The sequence below is a fragment of the Cibotium barometz genome, chromosome 32 (assembly GCF_041138505.1).
Source record: "Cibotium barometz isolate CiBa-2024 chromosome 32, ASM4113850v1, whole genome shotgun sequence".
In the NCBI taxonomy this organism is placed as follows: domain Eukaryota; kingdom Viridiplantae; phylum Streptophyta; class Polypodiopsida; order Cyatheales; family Cibotiaceae; genus Cibotium; species Cibotium barometz.
In genome coordinates, this window is record NC_141077.1 from 37,414,852 (window position 1) to 37,432,749 (window position 17,898).

At 45.6% G+C, this 17,898-nt stretch overlaps 1 protein-coding gene across 3 annotated transcripts in view; it reads left to right on the forward strand.

Annotated features, from left to right (window-relative positions):
- The window catches only part of LOC147620153 (Zn-dependent exopeptidases superfamily protein), a 324,985-nt gene that overhangs the window by 73,681 nt on the left and 233,406 nt on the right, over nucleotides 1-17,898 (forward strand). For all 3 annotated transcript variants that reach the window (XR_015261749.1, XM_086772348.1, XM_086772350.1), the window contains exons 7-10: nucleotides 4,549-4,637; nucleotides 4,843-4,982; nucleotides 5,074-5,239; nucleotides 5,387-5,522. Coding sequence is in view for 2 of the 3 variants with exons in the window: in XM_086772348.1 (XP_086628474.1) it covers nucleotides 4,549-4,637; nucleotides 4,843-4,982; nucleotides 5,074-5,239; nucleotides 5,387-5,522 (531 nt within the window). In the remaining variant the exon portion in view is untranslated. The remainder of the gene's footprint in view (nucleotides 1-4,548; nucleotides 4,638-4,842; nucleotides 4,983-5,073; nucleotides 5,240-5,386; nucleotides 5,523-17,898) is intronic.

Here is a 17,898-nt window from a genome sequence, read left to right on the forward strand (position 1 = left end):
CCATCCTGTCCTCTGCATCCTCCAGCATGTTGCAATCCCCCCCTAGGCACCAATGGTCTGCCATGGGGAGGGACTGCCTAATGGTGCTCCAGAACTCAGCTCTCCCGGTCGCCCCATTAGGGGCGTAGAAGTTGAGGAAGCCAATGCGGTCTTCCCCAACCCGAAGGATGATCCACTGCGCTCGACCCTGGACCAGAGTGCCAGAATCCACAACCTCGGATAGAAGCTGCTCGCTGACTGAGATGCATACTCCACCTTGGTTCCCCTGGGAGCCATATGCCGGTGACCAAAAAGTGTGACTCCTGCCTGGCAAGATCTTCCCGCAGGTGCGGGTACGCCCGGCAGAAAGGTGGTGCTCCTGGATGAAAAGGATATCTATGGGTCCTCCAACGAGAGCCCTCTGGATCTCCTGGCGAAGTCTGCCCCAACCAATGTAGCAGTGAGGTCCACCAAGACCCTGGATGTTCCATGAGAGGATCCTCATGGATGAGCTATGGCAAGTGAAGCAGCTGCCACTGGCTCACCCCTCTCAGCCGGCCCGGATGAGCTGCCCTCCACTCTGTGAGTCTTGGGCGCCGGCTTGGAGGGAGAATAGTCACTGTCAGTCCGGGTGCGGAGTCTCTCCAAAAAAAGGGTGACCTGTCTCTGTGTCCAGCCCCACTCCGCCTTCGCCCTGTCCAGGGCATAGGCGTGAGACCAATCCTGTGCATATATGTATCTAAAGGTAGGCTGTACCCTCGGGGCGGCGTGGAGGAGAATCAGTAGCACCGCCTCAATTGAGGAGTGGACCGGATCCGCCCGCCAATCTCCTATGCCAAACAAGCTCATGCGGGCTGAGTGTAATCGGGTCTGCAATAGGTCCGTGAGCCCCAGGTCACTGAAGTGGTGAGAAAACTCCAGTATCTGATCACGCAAAACTTCCTCTACAGAGTTGCAATCCCATGCTGTGTTTGGGGCAACACTGAGAGGAAAGGAGAAGGCCACCATGCTGCTCACCACTGAAGGAGAACGAGAGGGATGGCACACCACGCAAACTCGCAAGGGCGCGACCAGTGTCTCAAACGGGCCAGCATCCAGCTGGAGACACCTGAAAAAACCATAATCCACTGGGAGCCCCATCACTCGCGGGGGCCCCCCAGGGGAGGCTGGAGAGAACTCTGTGGCGGGCGAAGCTATGATCGCCATCTCCACCGGCCCGGAGTGGCGGTGGAACAGCCGCTGAACTGAACTCTGGCCTACCCAGCTGCGCTGCCCCGGGGCAGTGGGTGGTCTGGAGGAGTATCCTGGAGAGGCCGAGGGAGGGATGGTGGCTCGCGGAGAGGAGGGGGGAGAGCGAGGAGAGGATGGAGAGGCATTTGCCAGAGGAGAGGAGTCAGGGGGGGCCGCCGGGGGAGGCGGGAGGGGGGGGCTGGGGGGGGGAGAGGGGAGGGAGGAAGGAGTGCTCTCCGAGTGAAGGGAAGAGGGGCCGGGGGTCGCAAAGTGCGGCCCGGGATCCTCAGGAATCTGCTCCATGGAGGGGGCGAGGCCCCCCGCGGGGGGAGGCGGGAGCGGGGTCTCCACGTGGGGGGCTCCACCGGCGGCCTCAACGGGCACTGAGACTGAATCCTCGTCCATCGGGGTGGGACCTGCTGGCCGCCTATCCCTGACTGGAGCATAAGTGCGGGTAGGTGCCTGGACGCCAGCCGGAGTCGCCTGTCCGCCAGCCTGTGCTGCCTGCTGGCGTCTGCGACGGTCCCTGCGGGCCGGGCGTTCCCGCCGGCGAACCTCCTACCATCCGCCAGCCTCCTGGGACTGCGCGGCATCCTCCGCCGGAGCCTGCTCGTCAGATGATGGCGCCTGCTGAGACGAGCCAGGGATGTCCGGTCTCTGAGGTGGATGGCCACCCCTCGGGCCTCCTGAAGGGGGTCCAGAGGCGGCAGAGCGTGAAGGATGAACCCCGTTGCGGGGACAAGCGCGTGCGAGGTGGCCCATCTCCCGACAGATGTAGCACTGGCCGGGGAGGCCCGAATACTCCACGCGCTGTATCAGATGTCCTCCAGAAAGACAAGGGAGGAGGATCGTCTTCGGGAGGGACTCCGGTGAAGGAACCACAACACGAATGGCCGGGAGTCCTGCTGCCCGAGCTATCACTGAGGCCGCTGTCTGAGGCGTCTCCACCACCTGCCCGAACGCCTTGCCAATGGATGACAAGAGGGGCAAGTACTCCCTGCGGAGTCCAGGAAAGCAGATAGTGATGGGGAAACCTGTCGCGCCTGCTAGCGGGTCAGAAGCGGGGTCGAAACCGTGAGTCCATTGCGCAAGGAACGCCCGTGATGAGCGGAGGGCAATGGGGCTCCGAGCCAGCACCGTCTGAGCTGCCTGGGGGGGACTCGAAATCCACCTGGTAGTAGCCACGTCCCAAAAAATCGACGCTGACGATCTTGGCAGGCACGCCAACGAGGCTGCCTTGCAGAAGGTCGCGAAGCTTTCTCCGCATCGGACGGCTACCCACTATCTTGCAGACCAAGGAGGAGGCCTCAAGAGCGGATACTGTAGAAACAAACAACTTTCTGATCTGCAGCTGTGAACTCCAGATGGAGACCGGAATCGGCAGGGGTAGTCGGAGCGGCTTCCATGGAGTCCTCCAGAGGGAAAAGGCCAGAGACGGGGGTCACCAACGGGAGGGACACAGCCCTACGAGGAAACGGAGAGGCGGAAGGTGAGAGGATAGCGGGGGCGGAGCGGGGGAAGGGGGGAGGGGGGAGCTGAGGCGGGGGGTGGAAGCTAGCGGTGGGAGGAAGGGCGAGACGGAGGGGGAGGAGAGGGGGAAGGCGGGGGGAAGAGCCGCGAAGCGGAGGAGAAGGCGGGGGGGGGGGGGGGGGATGGCGGGGGAGGAAAAGGCGGGGGAGAAAAGGCGGGGGAGAGATGGCGAGGGGGGAGGACGCGAGGAAGGGGGGGGGGGAGAGATGGCGGGGGAGGAAGCGAGGAGAGCAGACGGCGGGGGGGAGATGGTGGGGGAGGAAGCGAGGAAGGCGGCGGGGGGGAGAGGCGGAGGATAGGCGGGGGGCAGGGAGGGTGCGCGACGGCGAGGGGCAGCAGGGGGAGGGTAGACGGGAGGGGGGGGTGGGGCGTAGCTCGCAGGAGCAGATCGCGCAGCTTGCGTTCTTCTTTTTCGCTCACCTATACAGGAGTTCAGGTGGGTGAGCCGAGTGAAAGGAAACTATCCGGCCCGGTTCGGAGAGCACTTTGCCAGGCTACTTATTCAAAATGTGTTAACCCCCAAAGGGTGTTAACTGTATTTTATTCTTCTAGCGGAGTCTACCTTGTGGCATCATGATATTCTAAGTTAACTATTTTATGGTTAGTGTTTCCTTAATTACCTTTTGTTTTGCTCTCTTATTTTACTGCCCTTTTTGCCTTTCTAGGTTGAAAAGTGCAATTTATACCCCCATTGTACCCTTGTGAAAGTCATCAGATTGTCCTGTTGCCTCATTTGTAAGTGCTGTCGTTGGGAAGTGATGGATTTGCAGAAAGTAGCTGTTTGATAGTTTCTTGAAGGCATATTGTAAAGTCATTATAGGTATATAAATCAGTTTCTAATGGCCACTCTATTCATTTTACAAAATGTGTTAAAACCCTAAGGGTGTTAACAACAGTGCTTTTTTCGTCTAGCAGAGTCTAGCTTGTTGGTTTTTTCTTACGTACCTTTTGTTCTGCTCTCTTATTTTTACTGCCCTTTTATAGGTTCGAAAAGTGCAATTTATCCCCCCTTCTTCCAATTTTCTCCACCTTGATGTCTTCTTCTCTTTCTCTTTGCTGTTTAAGGACTTCCATTTTGCTACTTAGAGAAACAGAGTCTTCTTCTAGTAATCATATTAGTGGTCTTTTGCTTCCACAGGACATTAGCTAAGTACTCGGAAATTCTAGGAGGGTGAATAAGAGTAATGGTTTCATTGCCTTTACTTTCTTGTACCACCTCTATTTTTTTGCTGTAGGGCGCATGTCATTGACATACCGATGAGGAAGTCTGTTTACTGTATGAAGGAATCATTTTTTCTGGTTCATCAATAATTAATTTTGACACGTACTTCAGATGTGGATTTGGTAACAATTTGAATGATTTCTGATCTTTTTTCTTGAGCAGAAAGTCAGTAACAGAGTTAATGGTCTTAAATTGTACCCTTGTGAAAGTCATCACATTGTCATGTTGCCTTATTTGTAAGTGCTTTTATTGGGAAGTGATGGATTTGCAAAAAGTAGCTGTTTGATAGTTTCTTAAAGGCTTATTGTGAAGTCATTATAGGTTTATAAATCAGTTTCTATATGCGGCTTTATTCATTCAGGCTATCTCAGCCAGTCTGGCCTTTTCATTGTTATACAGCTACCGACTCTCATGCCATTTATCAATGTGGTGTGTGGTGATGCTTGTAGTTTCTGGGAGATGTTTCATTACAAATGGGGTTGTGATAATGCTCTTGTATCTTTTCTTCATCTTTGGGTTGTTCGGGCTGTATATAGCTACTCCCTCTCGCTATTGAAAATCCTGGGCTTGTGCTTATGCATTTCCAGACTTGGTATGCCAGTCGGGACCTGGATCATGGCCTGCTGAAGTTTATGCAAAGGCAGCTGTCTATCCAATGGCAAATACAGCAGCTCAGGTACTAGTCTAGCCCAGAAAAAGACTTCAGGGTTTTTTAATCTTTATTTCTCTTGTCTTAGTTGGTAAAATGGGGTACTCAGTGCACGAGATACATTAGCAACAATTTCCTTTCTCAAAAGAGTATCTATGTGGCTGGTTCAGAGACTCCAGGCTCTCATTACTTTAGAGGTTCTTCATGAGATAAATGTTTTTCCTCCCTGCAGGATATATTCCCTTACATTCCAGGAGACACAGACTACCGTATGTTTGCTGAAGATTATGGGGATATCCCAGGACTTGATATCATTCTTTTATTGGAAGGTTATGTCTATCATACACCATATGATAGACCGGAAAGAATGGTGTAAGTTTGGTGTATTGTGTGCCACATAGACATGCTTTTACCTATTACATACCCTTGTGTTTCAACTTCAGATTACATCTGTGTGTAACAGTCCTGGAAGTATGCAAATACGTGGTGAAAATCTTATGAGTTTGCTTGTGGCTTTCACAAATTCTTCAAGTTTGATGAATGCAAAAGAAAGAGCTCAGCTAAAAAACCAAACAATTGGAGCGATTGAAAAGCGACCTGTTTTCTTTGATTTCCTGGGTTGGTTTATGGTAAGACCTTTGTAAAAGTTTTGCATCAGTGCAGGAGTTTTAAGCCCATTATTCTGCCAAGTGGCTTTGTGCTCTTTGTCCTCTAAAGCATGTGAATAGAAAAACAATTTTCTTATCATGCCTTTCATGTTTGCTTGGTTGTTTTAGGTATACTATCCATTCAAAACAGCTATGGCATTGCACACACTACCACTAGGATTTGTGTTGATTATTGCAAGTCTAACCAGTTATGAAGCATCTGGAATTCAGCATATCTCAGAAAGAATTGTATTTATGTTGAGAGGTATGCTTACAAATCAATCCTTTGTTTTTGTTTTTTGTTTATTTGGGTCAGGTGGTATGCTTATAGCTTTTCATTTCAGCTGTTTTGATGATTTTTGGATTTTAATCTTCTTCTGGTCATCGCTGTGCTTTCACTTTGCTCGTATATGTACACATTTGGTCACCACTGCCCTTCTCCTGAAGAAGGGATGGTGTACTGGCCATGTTTGGTTATGGTGGGCTTATAGTATATAATCAGAAGTAGGCATATGCTCATTTGAGGACCTGATGATTCTGAGAAAGAATCCTAGCTTGATTGCTGTGTGATGCTATCTTGCAAGAAATAACCAGATGGTCCACAATTGTCAATTCATATCAGAGCTTAAGCTTTGGTTTATTTCTGGTGCAGTTTCTATTTGATATTTAACAGTTCTGGAGACTGTGAGCAACCACTAGGACGATTTCTGTAGGGTAAAATGGCCAATATATGAACAGCATTAGATATGAGAACATTACAACTTGTGAAGAATGAAATGCACAGATATCATGGAGAGCTTAGGGGCTCTCTTTTCTTTGATATTTATATTGTATTAATCATATATTATTCTAGCAAACCTATGCATGCATCCTGTGCCCGTGCCACTTGAATACTATGTTTATATTTTTTATGGTCAATCCATCATTCTTATAGCAATTGTTTCTTTTAGTGTTGAGCTCAATCAGGGAGTTGCTACCAGAGTGTTGGAAAGTGTGAAATCCACCTTACTTGGTGTGAAATCTCCATTTTGTAAAATTTTTTTCATACTTAATAGAAGTCTCCTTTCTGAAAAAAAAAGAAAGTGTGAAATCCATGGTGGCATAGGACAACATATGACTGCTTAGGGTGTTTAGCATGAATGCTTGTCCATCTGATGGGGCTCTTGAGTGATGGTCACCATGCGTAGGGACTTGGTGATGTGTAGCATGGAAACGGAATGGACATGGCGTGTGAGTATGGTATACATCTAAAAACAGTGGAAAAACACTTCTTAGTTCTGCTGATCAATCCTCTGCAGCTCAAAACTGTCATGCAATGACTGACGTAATGATCAATGGAAGTATAGGTACTTGTCAATCCGAGGTTGTGCAAACTTTTTTTTTTTTGTAAAGCTTCATGTCATTAATTACAGGTGGGAAACCTCAAAACGAGGAAAACCCACTAAAAAGACCATTTACAAGGGAGACTAGTAGAGTGTTCACTATGTTCAGTGTGAACATAGTTAAACATCTAAAAAACAATCTGTAAACAGAGCATATAGAGATGAGTCAATCTCATGAAGAGAGAGACAGTCATATAAAGATTGCTGAAGAGAGGAACCGAGGTTGTGCAAACACCTCATCCAGCCATATTGTCCATATAGCCCAACTTCTTGTCTAGGCAAAGAAAAGAGCATATTCCTGCAGTTTGGAAGGATATTTTCCAAACATCCAAAACATTTTCCCAAATGTCACCCTAGGGAATCTTGTTTGCATATCCAAAAATAGAAGATTCAGAAGGTCCCTTGTGTCAGTGCATGCCCATAGCAAATGATAAATACTCTCCATCTGATGATTGCACTGCAAACAATTTGGACCCGCAATTTTCCACTTTGCCAAATACTCTTCTACCGGGAGCGTTCCCGTGAGGCATCTCCATAGAAAAATCCTCTGTTTTAAAGGTAATTTGCTTTGCCATATCTTTCCCAAATTACCTTTCCACCCCTTGCTGCGGTGAGTCTGCAAAGAGGAAACTCCGTAATATAACCTGGTTGGTTGTTCTTTAGCAGCCAATCATCCTCTCATTACCCAATCGATATATACGACATATCCTAGTCTCCATACAGGTCGTTGTGCTTGTGGAAATGGTAATGGTCTGCCTTAAGTCAATATGGCATCTCCCACTGAGCAAATTCCTTATTGTGCTAAAAAATAAGCTTTTCTTGGCTCAGCCACCACTACCAATGACGTATCAAATGCTTTGCTCCAATGCACGTTTTCAGCTACAAGTTTGTTTCTAGGAGGCAGTGGCCTATGTGCCCAATGCAAATGTATGAGGAGAGACTTCCAGCGTTGCAACAATCTAGAAGAGCAGGGGCCACCTAGGATTTTTACTTGTACCTGACCTACCAAGATATCCCAGTAGGAGAGATTCCAATGCCCAAAAGAATCAACCTTGTACCATGAAAGATATTATCATGGTACTTCCGAGCCAGTACAAGGTAATGCACATTCACGATATTCAACTCACCATGCATTTTAGGGCTGCATACATGCTCCATTTTCAATAGCCTTAGAGCCTTCCTATCAGTGCTTGTTTTCCATAACAGTTCCATTGCTGATGGCATGAATGTGTTGAGCTGATTTTTTGTGCCAAATCAGCAGCGACAAAAAGAACTTTATGTAAGCCATTATGATGGATTGTACTATTCCTAGCTTGACATGCAAAGGCCATGTAGACAAGTGCCAGTATTTAACCTTCTGTTTGACTTTTGTTTGCACCCATGCAATTGCTTCTTTGAAAGCTATGTTCCAACCCAAAGGATATCCCAAATGCCTAGTGATTGGGCCTGGGGTAGTATATCTCCTAGCTAGAGTATACTGTGTGGGTCCACTTGTTTTAGTGGTAGCAACTTTGACTTTCTAAAGCTGATTTTCAGCCTTGCTGTTGTCTCAAACAATTGTAGAACATTTATAATCACTGTCAAATCCCTTGAAGTATTTGCCAAAAAGAAAAAAGAGTCATCAGCATATGCATGTGCAACCATTGATGATCCATCTGGTTGTACCGGTCCATGTAATTCTCCTTCCCGAGTAACAATATCCATATACATCAGTAGAGGACGAGTGGCAATTGCATACAACATGGTGCTTAGTGGGCAATCTTGCCTGAAAAGCAGTCAAAGAACATTTGTAGCTGATGCAAGTGAAGATCTCCAAGGTCAAAAGAATCCCGAAGAAATAAAAGAAGAGATTTCTTGAAGAAAGCAAAACAAGGAATATCTTGTGTGGCAAAGATCAGCTGATTTCTTGCATGATAGATGGACCATAGGGCCCAAAATTTGGTACATGCAATGAAAGTATCAAATTCTGGCAAACAAGGGGAAATGGTGCCAAATAGCCAAAAGAATTTTCCAAAAGTTCAGCCTACAAATCTTAGACGAAGGTGTATTGACAATCTGTCCAGAAGTGCACGGGAATGGGGGCAGGACCATATAAGATGATAGATTGTCTCACGTGGATGCGAACATCTTCTACAAGATGCTGGAGCAATATGTCTTTCAACCAAAAAACTGCCAACTGTTAAGGCACCAACGAGGCATCTCCACAAGAAGACTTTCTGTTTGAGGGGTAATCTACTCTTCTAGATCTTGAAGAGAGCCACCCTCCACCTAGAAGGCTTGTCAACGTGCCATAATGAGTTTCTGTGAACTTGTATCCTAGGAGGAAGCAACAATTTGTATGCACTGGCTGCAAGCAGATTGCTAAACGTGCATTTTGACTCACCAAAATCTAGTTATCCAGGGTAAGACTCAATTTTAGAGGAGGTAGAGGCTGAAAATTGTGCAATAAAGAAGCTATGATTTGCCATATTGGTCTATGATGTAAACCTAGGTTGTTAAGGACCATAGCTTGTGAAAAAGAAAGAACATAGCCACTGTCTCTTAGTACATACTCAACATATCTAAATGCTTTTGCAGAAAGGTAATAGGTCTTCCTCGGACAGAGCAAGAGTTTGCTAAAATGCACGACTCCAATGAATGCTCTCTTTGCGAAGAGAATTGCCTTGATCAGGCGGTCTATCAGACCATTTTATTTGACCGATGAGAGTTTGTTAGTCCTGGATCAGTTTTGTGGAGAACGGGCATCCAGGAATGCACCCTTGTAAGCATCCAAATATAACCTTAGCATGAGTGATCATCCAATGCCCAGAAGTTGAAGTTTTCATTGCTGCAACGAGTCTTGATAACATTAAGGTCCAGGGTTGTTTTTGCTCCAAGAAACTCAAAAGAAGAGAAGCTTTCCTTACAATAGCATGAAAGTGTATATTCAGTATATTGAGGCCACCATGCATTCTTGGAGTATAGACCAAATGCTTTTTAAGAAGCCTAATGGGTTTTTTGTCCACCTTAGTACGCCACAAACATGCTAAGGTTGCAGACATGAAACTATCCAAATTGGCAGAAGACTAGAGAACAAGAGGCAAGTGAAACTGAATGTAAGCCATTATAATGGATTGCACAATTCTCAATCTAACATGCAATGGCCAGGTAGATAATTTACTATATTGAAGTTTGAAATTGAGACCAACTGTTGTTCTCTCTTTACAGAGACATTCCAGCCCAGAGGATACCCAAGATGTCTAACTATTTGATCTGGGGAATTTGCCAAAGAATAGAGTGTCAATCACAGTGCTTAAGTGGAAGAAGCTTGGACTTAGCAAAATTGATTTTCAAGCCGGCTACAAGACCAAACAAGTCTAGAACTTCCATAATTATTTTAACATCATCTTGGGTGTTCCTTGGAAAGAAAAAGGAGTGATCTGCATAAGCTTGGCTAATAAAGTGATTTACATCCGAAATTTGTATGCCATGTAGCTTGTTCTCTGTAATAAGGAGTTTGTCCAATAATAAGAGCATGGGATGAGTGGCTATTGCATAGAGCAATGCACTGAGAGGGTAGCCTTGTTGCACTGATTTGCCTCTCACACATTTTTTTTTTTGGTGAAAACCATTGTTTAATTATAAATGCAATGTACATTCATAGCTGCGCCAACAGGGAGCAGCTACCACGAAAAACTAGAAACATTGATAAAACACTTTCAACTGGATCGTGGAAAGGTCTCCAAGAAAGTGGGCCTCTTGGAGAGACTTGAGCAAGGAGAATCTGAAAAAGGTGAAGACATCCACCAAAGTGTTCCCAAACAACTGAGTGTTGCGGGCATGGTATAAACTCCATAAGGCCCAATAACGGCACCATGAATAAAAGAGAGCATAATCGGGGTAGAGAGATATCTACCAAAAAGCCACAAGTGCTTGCCAAAGGAAAGTCTGGGAAACCGGGCACGGAGAAGAGTTGTCAAACGAGCCAGGAAATCTTGAGCGGTAGGACAAGCCCAGAGAAGATGTAGGACCGTCTCGCGCGGATGCGAACAAGTAGGGCAAACCGAGGAGACAGTACGACGGGCAGCCAGAAGAACACCCACTGGAAGGGTCCCCCACTAGACATTGCCACAGAAAGATCTGCTGCTTGAGGGGAAGCTTACTTTTCCATATACGATGAACTTTGAAGACATTTTTTCCACCACCCAAGCGGCCTATCCAAATGCCAGAAACGAGAAAGTGGATTAACCTGGTGGCCCCCGATCAAACGTCCAATCTAGCAGTGGAAGAAGAGAAAACAAGCGAGGCACCGGCTGGAAAGGCTGTAGCAACTGTCACCAGCCTGGACATTCGCCAGTATGAAAGGGGTTTGGTGGACTCCAGGATGTCTAAATATTTGGAAAGTACAAGCTCTGGGAATGGGGGATTATCCTAGAATACAAAGGACCACACTCCTAAAATTTAGGAGAGTTGCTGTTTTTTGGCCCAACTCCGATGGAAGTTCTGTTCGCGTCATTACATCTGGAATTGAGCAGATACCAAGAGTTGGCAAAGTGCCTATGACAGAATGTCTAGTAGTTGGGATATTTTTAGAGGTAAAGATTATGGGAGAACCCATAACTTAGATTGAGACATGTGGCAAGAAAGTGGATCAAAGTGAGACAAGTGGCCTCACACTTGTCACTCCAGCTATTGTGTGGCTCTCCACTTGTCATTGTAGCCTTCTCTTGCCATTTTAGCTCATGGGAGGCCCAAATCTATAAATTGGAGTCCTCTCTCTTCATTAATAGAGGCTCTCTTGCTGCACACTAGCCTCTATCACCGTACAGCCTGCCCTAACGATGGCTACTCTCTTTCTCTCTCTCTTGAAGGCTGCCCATGAAGAATACCGGCTGTTGAGGACTGTTTTGGAGGCTTCCATGGCGAAGAAATACTGAAGCCACTGTACTGGCTGTACCAGTCCTTGTACTTGTCGTACATGCTGTACTAGCCACTGTACCTATTGTACCAGCCACTGTACTGGCTATACCAATCCTTGTACTTGTACCTGTCATTGTACTGGCTATACCAACCACTGTACCTATTGTACCAGTCCCCGCTGTACCTACTGTACCAGCCATTGTACTTGTACCGGCTGAATGGAGGGTTGTACTTGGTGTACCAGCTCTATTGCATGAAGACCCATGGTTTTTGGGGAAGAATCAGTACCCACATAGAGGTATATGGATTATATTGTTGGCTTGGCATTTCTATAGCTTGTGTTTCGGCTTCGTAGCCTTGTGTTGGGCTGTGTTATGGCATTTGTATATGGATAATCCGGCATCTCTCGTGGGGAGAGTAAGGCCCGCAAAGCTTGTACATGATATTATTCTCCTTGGGTAATAAAATACTCCAAGGGGGGGTCCGTTCCATTCCGGCCTCTATGCGGTGTTACATGTGCAAGCTCCATTTTCAGCTTTTGTGGATGTTTTGTCCAGCTTTTATGTTTAATGCAAAGTGATGATGGATTTGTGTTAAGGCTGTGGCCATGTTTAAATGTCTTAATATGCATTGATGGTATCAACAAGTGTGTCAAAGGTCCTAGCCCCCCGGGCGCCGCGAGTTTCAGCAACTCAACAATAGCATGTCATATAGGCTGGTGATGCATTCCCAGATGAAACCGTGTCCGGGCCTGTGGAAAAGAGTGTGTAGCCACTGTCATCCACTACATCATCCAACAGAGAAATGCCGAAACGATGTAGAAAGTAAGCCTTATGACGCTGAAAAAGTGCGAAAGGGGAATCAAAGACCTGACTCCAATGTAGACTTTGGTGACGAAGCGAGTTGCCCGGATCTGGAGGGCGGCCAGACCAAGATAAATTTGCCAAAAGCTTTTGCCAATCGAAAATCGAACGGGTAGAAAAAGGACAGCCAAGAATGCGGCCTTGAAAATGTCCAAAAATAACATCCGGGATAGCTGGTGTGGAGTGCCCAAATGCTCCTCTCATGAGAGAGGCAAACAAGTGAGAAAGCTTGATTGTCCAGGCCTGATGTTGTTCCAAGAAAGCAGGCAAGAGCATGGCCTTGCGAGCAAGCACATGAACATGTATGTTGAGGATGTTCAAGCCCCCATGCATGTTTGGTGTGTAAACATAAGTGCATTTGAGAAGACGCACCGCCTTACGGTTAGTTTTGGTACGTCAAAGACATTTTGTCGCTTTGGACATAAACTGTGAATGTCCGAAGAGGACCAAGGAATGAGCGGCAGATGAAATTGCACATAAGCCATAATGATGGATTGGACAATGTGAAGGCGAACATGAAGTGGCCAAGTGGAAAGTTTCCAGTAGTCCAGCTTACGGTAAACTTTTGAAGCACCCACTGCCTCTCTTGTGCGAAGGAAATATGCCAACCAATGGGGTACCCCAAATGCCGCACCACATGATTAGGAGGGAGCAAGAGCCCCAGCCACAAGAAACGATGCCAGTCACGCTCATGCAAAGGCAGGGGTTTTGATTTTGCAAAGTTAACTTTTAACCCCGCTGCCAAACCATGGACTTGCATAAGCTACTGAAGATTTGAATGAGAATTGCGCAAGAAGAAAAAGGAGTCATCAGCATAAGCTTGGCTAACAAAAGGTGTCCCCCTAGGAATAGCAATGCCATGCAAGTGTTGCTCCAAAACCAAAGCATCCATGTATAGCAGTAAACGAATGAGTGGCGATAGCATATAGCAAGGCACTGAGAGGACAGCCTTGCCGGATGGAGCGGCCCAATGTCCAAGAGGAAGAGAGAGCATCAGCCAATAGGCAACGGGTAGAGCCATCCGCATAGTGCCAATGCACTAGCCTCTCTCTCTCTCTCTCTCTCTCTCTCTCTCTCTCTCATACAGTTGGTAGAGGATGGAGATACTCATTGTTGGTACGCTCAGATGAGATCATGGTTTGACCTACATGGTTTGTGGATAGAGGCACTACCACCCTTTCAGTACAGTCTCGATTGTCCATTTTTGGATCTCACCCGCTCAGAGCAAAACCGCGTGATCAGGATGGATATCATCAGAGTCGACACAGAGAGGACATGGACTAGCCCCCTTGAGCCCTTGGGCACGAAAATGGCTTACGTTGTGCCATTGGACAGATTTGGACCTCATCACACCAGTTGCGGATTGAGACAGGGCGATATGTGCATCAGATCGTGGATGACCGCATTTGTCAGCTATGCTACCAGGAGGAAGAGATAGAGGAACACTACATTTGCCGATGTACAGTCTATTATGAGATCCGAGGGAGATATCACTACCTCTTCCGAGAGGGTTTTGGGCCGTTACGCAGGGTCATGGAGTTTGAGGATCACAGATGCCTTGGATTGTTTCTACTTGAGCTCAGGAGACACGGAGAGACCCTCTTGGCAGACAAGAGGCCGAGCCATGATGTACCTAGACAGAGGACCCTGACAGATTTCTTCGGCGCACCAGCACCAGCAACCGAGCCCACACACCTCCTGATACCTCCTCATTGGGCCATCAGGGCACCGACCACGCTCCGAGGGAGTCACCACTGATAAAGCAGTTATCTTATGTCGTGCTCGTCGGCCACGCCCACCAGGATCCCGACCATGGCATCCTCATCATCGCCAGATCAGAGCCATTATTGCTCGGCATCGGAGGCGTCTACCTTGCTTCTATGACCTCTCCAAAGCCCCATGGCGGAGATACTTGATCTAAGGAGAGGGCAACACTTCAACTGATCAGCAGACATGGATCTACTTGATATACATTTTTTAGTATTTTCCAGTATTTTCTACTCACTATCATCTCGGAGTCTTACAATTTTGTTCTTATAACTGTAGGACAATCAGTTTATTATGCTTTTTAGTCTCATTTAGTTGTTCTCTTTGATGAGACACCAACTTCAGATGTACTCTCAGTTTTGGTCTCATAGGCCACTATGGCCTCTTAGAGACATTAATATATCATTTCATTTCATTTCATTTCGGTTCTCTCTCACACACACACAATTTTTTTTTTTGGTGAAACCATTGTTTTATCTTTTTTTCCAAAACCTCTCAAAGTGAGAGGCTCTCATTAAAGCACATCTAAAAGAAACTGTCATGCAATGACTGACGTAATGATCGACCGAAGTTGACGTACTTGTCGATCTGAGGTTGTGTAGAGACCTGATACTTATGATCCAGCCATATTGTCCATATAGCCAAATATCTTGCCTAGGCAAAGAAAAGAGCATATTTCTCTTGTTTGGAAGGATATCTTCCAAATATCCAAAACATTTTCCCAAATGTCACCCCAAGGAATCTTGTTTGCATATCCAAAATTAGAGGGTTAAAAAAATCCCTTGTGTCAGTGCATGCCTATAGCAATTGATAAATACTCTCCATCTGATGATTGCGCCGCAAACAATTTGGAGCCTCAATTTTCTGCTTGGCCAAATACTCTCCTATCGGGAGCGTTCCCATGAGGCATTTTTATAGAAAAACCTCATGTTTCAAAGGCAAACTGCTTTACCATACCTTTCCACACACATACTTTTTTTTTTTGGGGTAAAAATCTATGTTCTATTCTTTCACTCTACAAAGAAAGAAGTCCTCAAAAAAGAGGCAAACTTCTCAAAGAGCACTGAAAAGACAAAGCCAACTGGCCATCATTGATTTGATCCAGGTTGATGGTGCCAAACAAAGATTAACGCAAGGATTTACGAAAGTAGGGATAGTGTGCAATCCTTATGGAATGAAAAACCCACTGATTTCTTGCATGCCATATTGTCCACAAAGCCCAATATCTAGTTGTGATTAGAAAGGGCTGTGCATGATCCAATGTAGAAGGTGACCTGCGAAAGTGCCAAAAAAAATCTAGAGAATGAAGACCCTTTAAATCTGAATTGAAGAAAGTTGTTCTATGGACAAGACCAAAGAAGATGCGTCAGTGTTTCCTTTATGCAAGGACAAGAAGGGAATTTCGTTGCAGCTACATGTCTTTTTTCAAGTTATTCAACTGGGAGCACTTCCAATAAGCATCGCCATAAAAACAATCTAGATTTGAGTGGCAATTTGCTATGCCAAATTTTGTTTTCACCAACGGGTTGTCTTAGTGAGGAGCCAAATCTTATTAACTTGATTGGCAAAGCAAGGTGTTGGAATAATAAACCTGTAGATCAAAGGAGCCGAAACCAGAGGGAAAGAGGATCTAGGATAAGGTCCAAGATCTTCCCTATGGGCAGTCCAATCTTCCGTTCTTTCACCATTTGGAACAACTGTAAGAGGAATAAAAGGCTACAATTGCTTCTCCATAAAGATCTGTAGTGCATACCCAACTGCCAAAGACTTTGAGCTCGAGGAAAGGACAAAACATTTCCTTTAGCATCAACCACCTCTTGGCAAACCCGAATGCCTTTTGTAGAAAGAAAGCAAGCTCTCTGAGGGGAACATAGAGCCAAAGGAGTAGGGAATGCAGGGCTCCAAAAGATACTTTCTTGTCTCAGTATTGCCAATTTGAAGAGGTCTACTCAACCATTGAATGTTGCAGAATAAGCCTCTAGTCTGCAAGGAGACGAGAGACATAAGGGCATTGAGCAATCTTACCCTCCATGTGGCCAAATAAAAGTTCCCAGCAAGTTAGATGCCATTTGGCCACGCGTAGTGCATACCCAACTGCCTATGGTATTGAGCTCAAGGAAAGGACAAAACATTTCCTTAAGTATCAACATCTTGGCTAACCCAAATGCCTTTTGTAGAAAGAAAGTAAGCTCGCCAAGGGAAACGGAGAGCCGAAGGAGTAGGGAATGTAGGGCTCCAAAAGATACTTTCTTGTCTCAAGGTATTGCCAATCTTAAGGGGCCCGGCCACTGAATATATTGTAGAATAAGCCTCCAGCCTGCAAGGAGACGAGAGACATAAGGGCTTTGAGCAATCTTACCCTCCACATGGCCAAATAAAAGTCCCGAGTGTGTTAGATGCCATTTACCAAATGCATATGTATTCACATTAAAGCAAAGAGCTGCAATCATAAGGGTCCAGGGTTGTTGCTGAGAGAGAGAAAAGTTGGAAGCAAAGTGACTTTGCGTTCTAAAACATGATAATGGATATTCAAAATATTAAGCCCTCCATGCATTTTCGGCGAGCATATGAACTTATACTTAAGGAGATGCAAGGCCTTCTTATAATGAGAAATTTTCCAAAAGATCTCAATGTTTTTTGTCATAAAAGAAGAGGTTTGGTTTTTAGACCATGCCATAAGAGGGACGGAAACTCAATGTATGCCATTAAAATCGATTGAACTATTCTCAATTTGACACGAAGTGGCCAAGTAGAGAGTTTCCAATATTTCAATTTGAACATAAGTTCTGTAGCATCACGAAGTGGAAGATTCCATCCCATAGGATATCCCAAATGTCTGACGTGCTGTGTAGGTGGTATGATTTGCCCAGGCATAGAATGCTGTGCCATTGCACTTCATTAAGAGGCTAAACATCAGGGAGACAAAGCCCATGTAATCTTCAACGTCAATGAGCTTATCCATATATGTTAGTCGAACAGATCTACCCAAAACGAATCTAGAGCGTAAGCCTTTTCCCAAATGCATCTGGCAGTGCTATCTCGATACACTTAGTAAATTATGTTTGTGCATTTTTGGACCGAACCCAGATTTGCCACAACTTTTGCAATGCAATCCCATTGGACTATATCAAAAGTCTTAGCAATATGAACCTGTAATAAGATCACATCCTGCTTGGTATATTTTGCATACTCTATGCCAACATAGACATTAGCAATGTTATCTGTTTTTTTCTATGAGGCAGAAAACCAGTTACCATATTGCGCTAGATGGATACCTCTATTCAAAATCTTTTTGAGTCGATTAGTAATCATCTTAGTGATCAATTTATAAATCACTAGCATCAAGGTAATAGGGTGCCAATTAAAAAGTTTTTGACACAAATCCTTTTTTGGCACCAATCTTATCAGTCTCTCTTGCCAAGCAGAAGGGATTGATGCTCAAATTCCAAGCCTCATTGATCATAAGCAAAAGTGATTCTTCAAGCATAGGCCAAAAGTGCAAAAAGAACTCCACAATTAATCCATCCGATCTTGGAGTCTTCCATTTACAAAGCGCCTTTAGTGTGCTGTTTAGTTCCATAGCGGAAAACATGGACTCCAAATCAACGGCTTCATCCATATCCATAATGGCAAATCTCCTAACTAGCCCTACGAACATCAAGAGTCATTTGGGGCAGTGTTGCAAAAACATGCTGAAAATGCATGACACATTCATGCTCTAGCTGGTGTA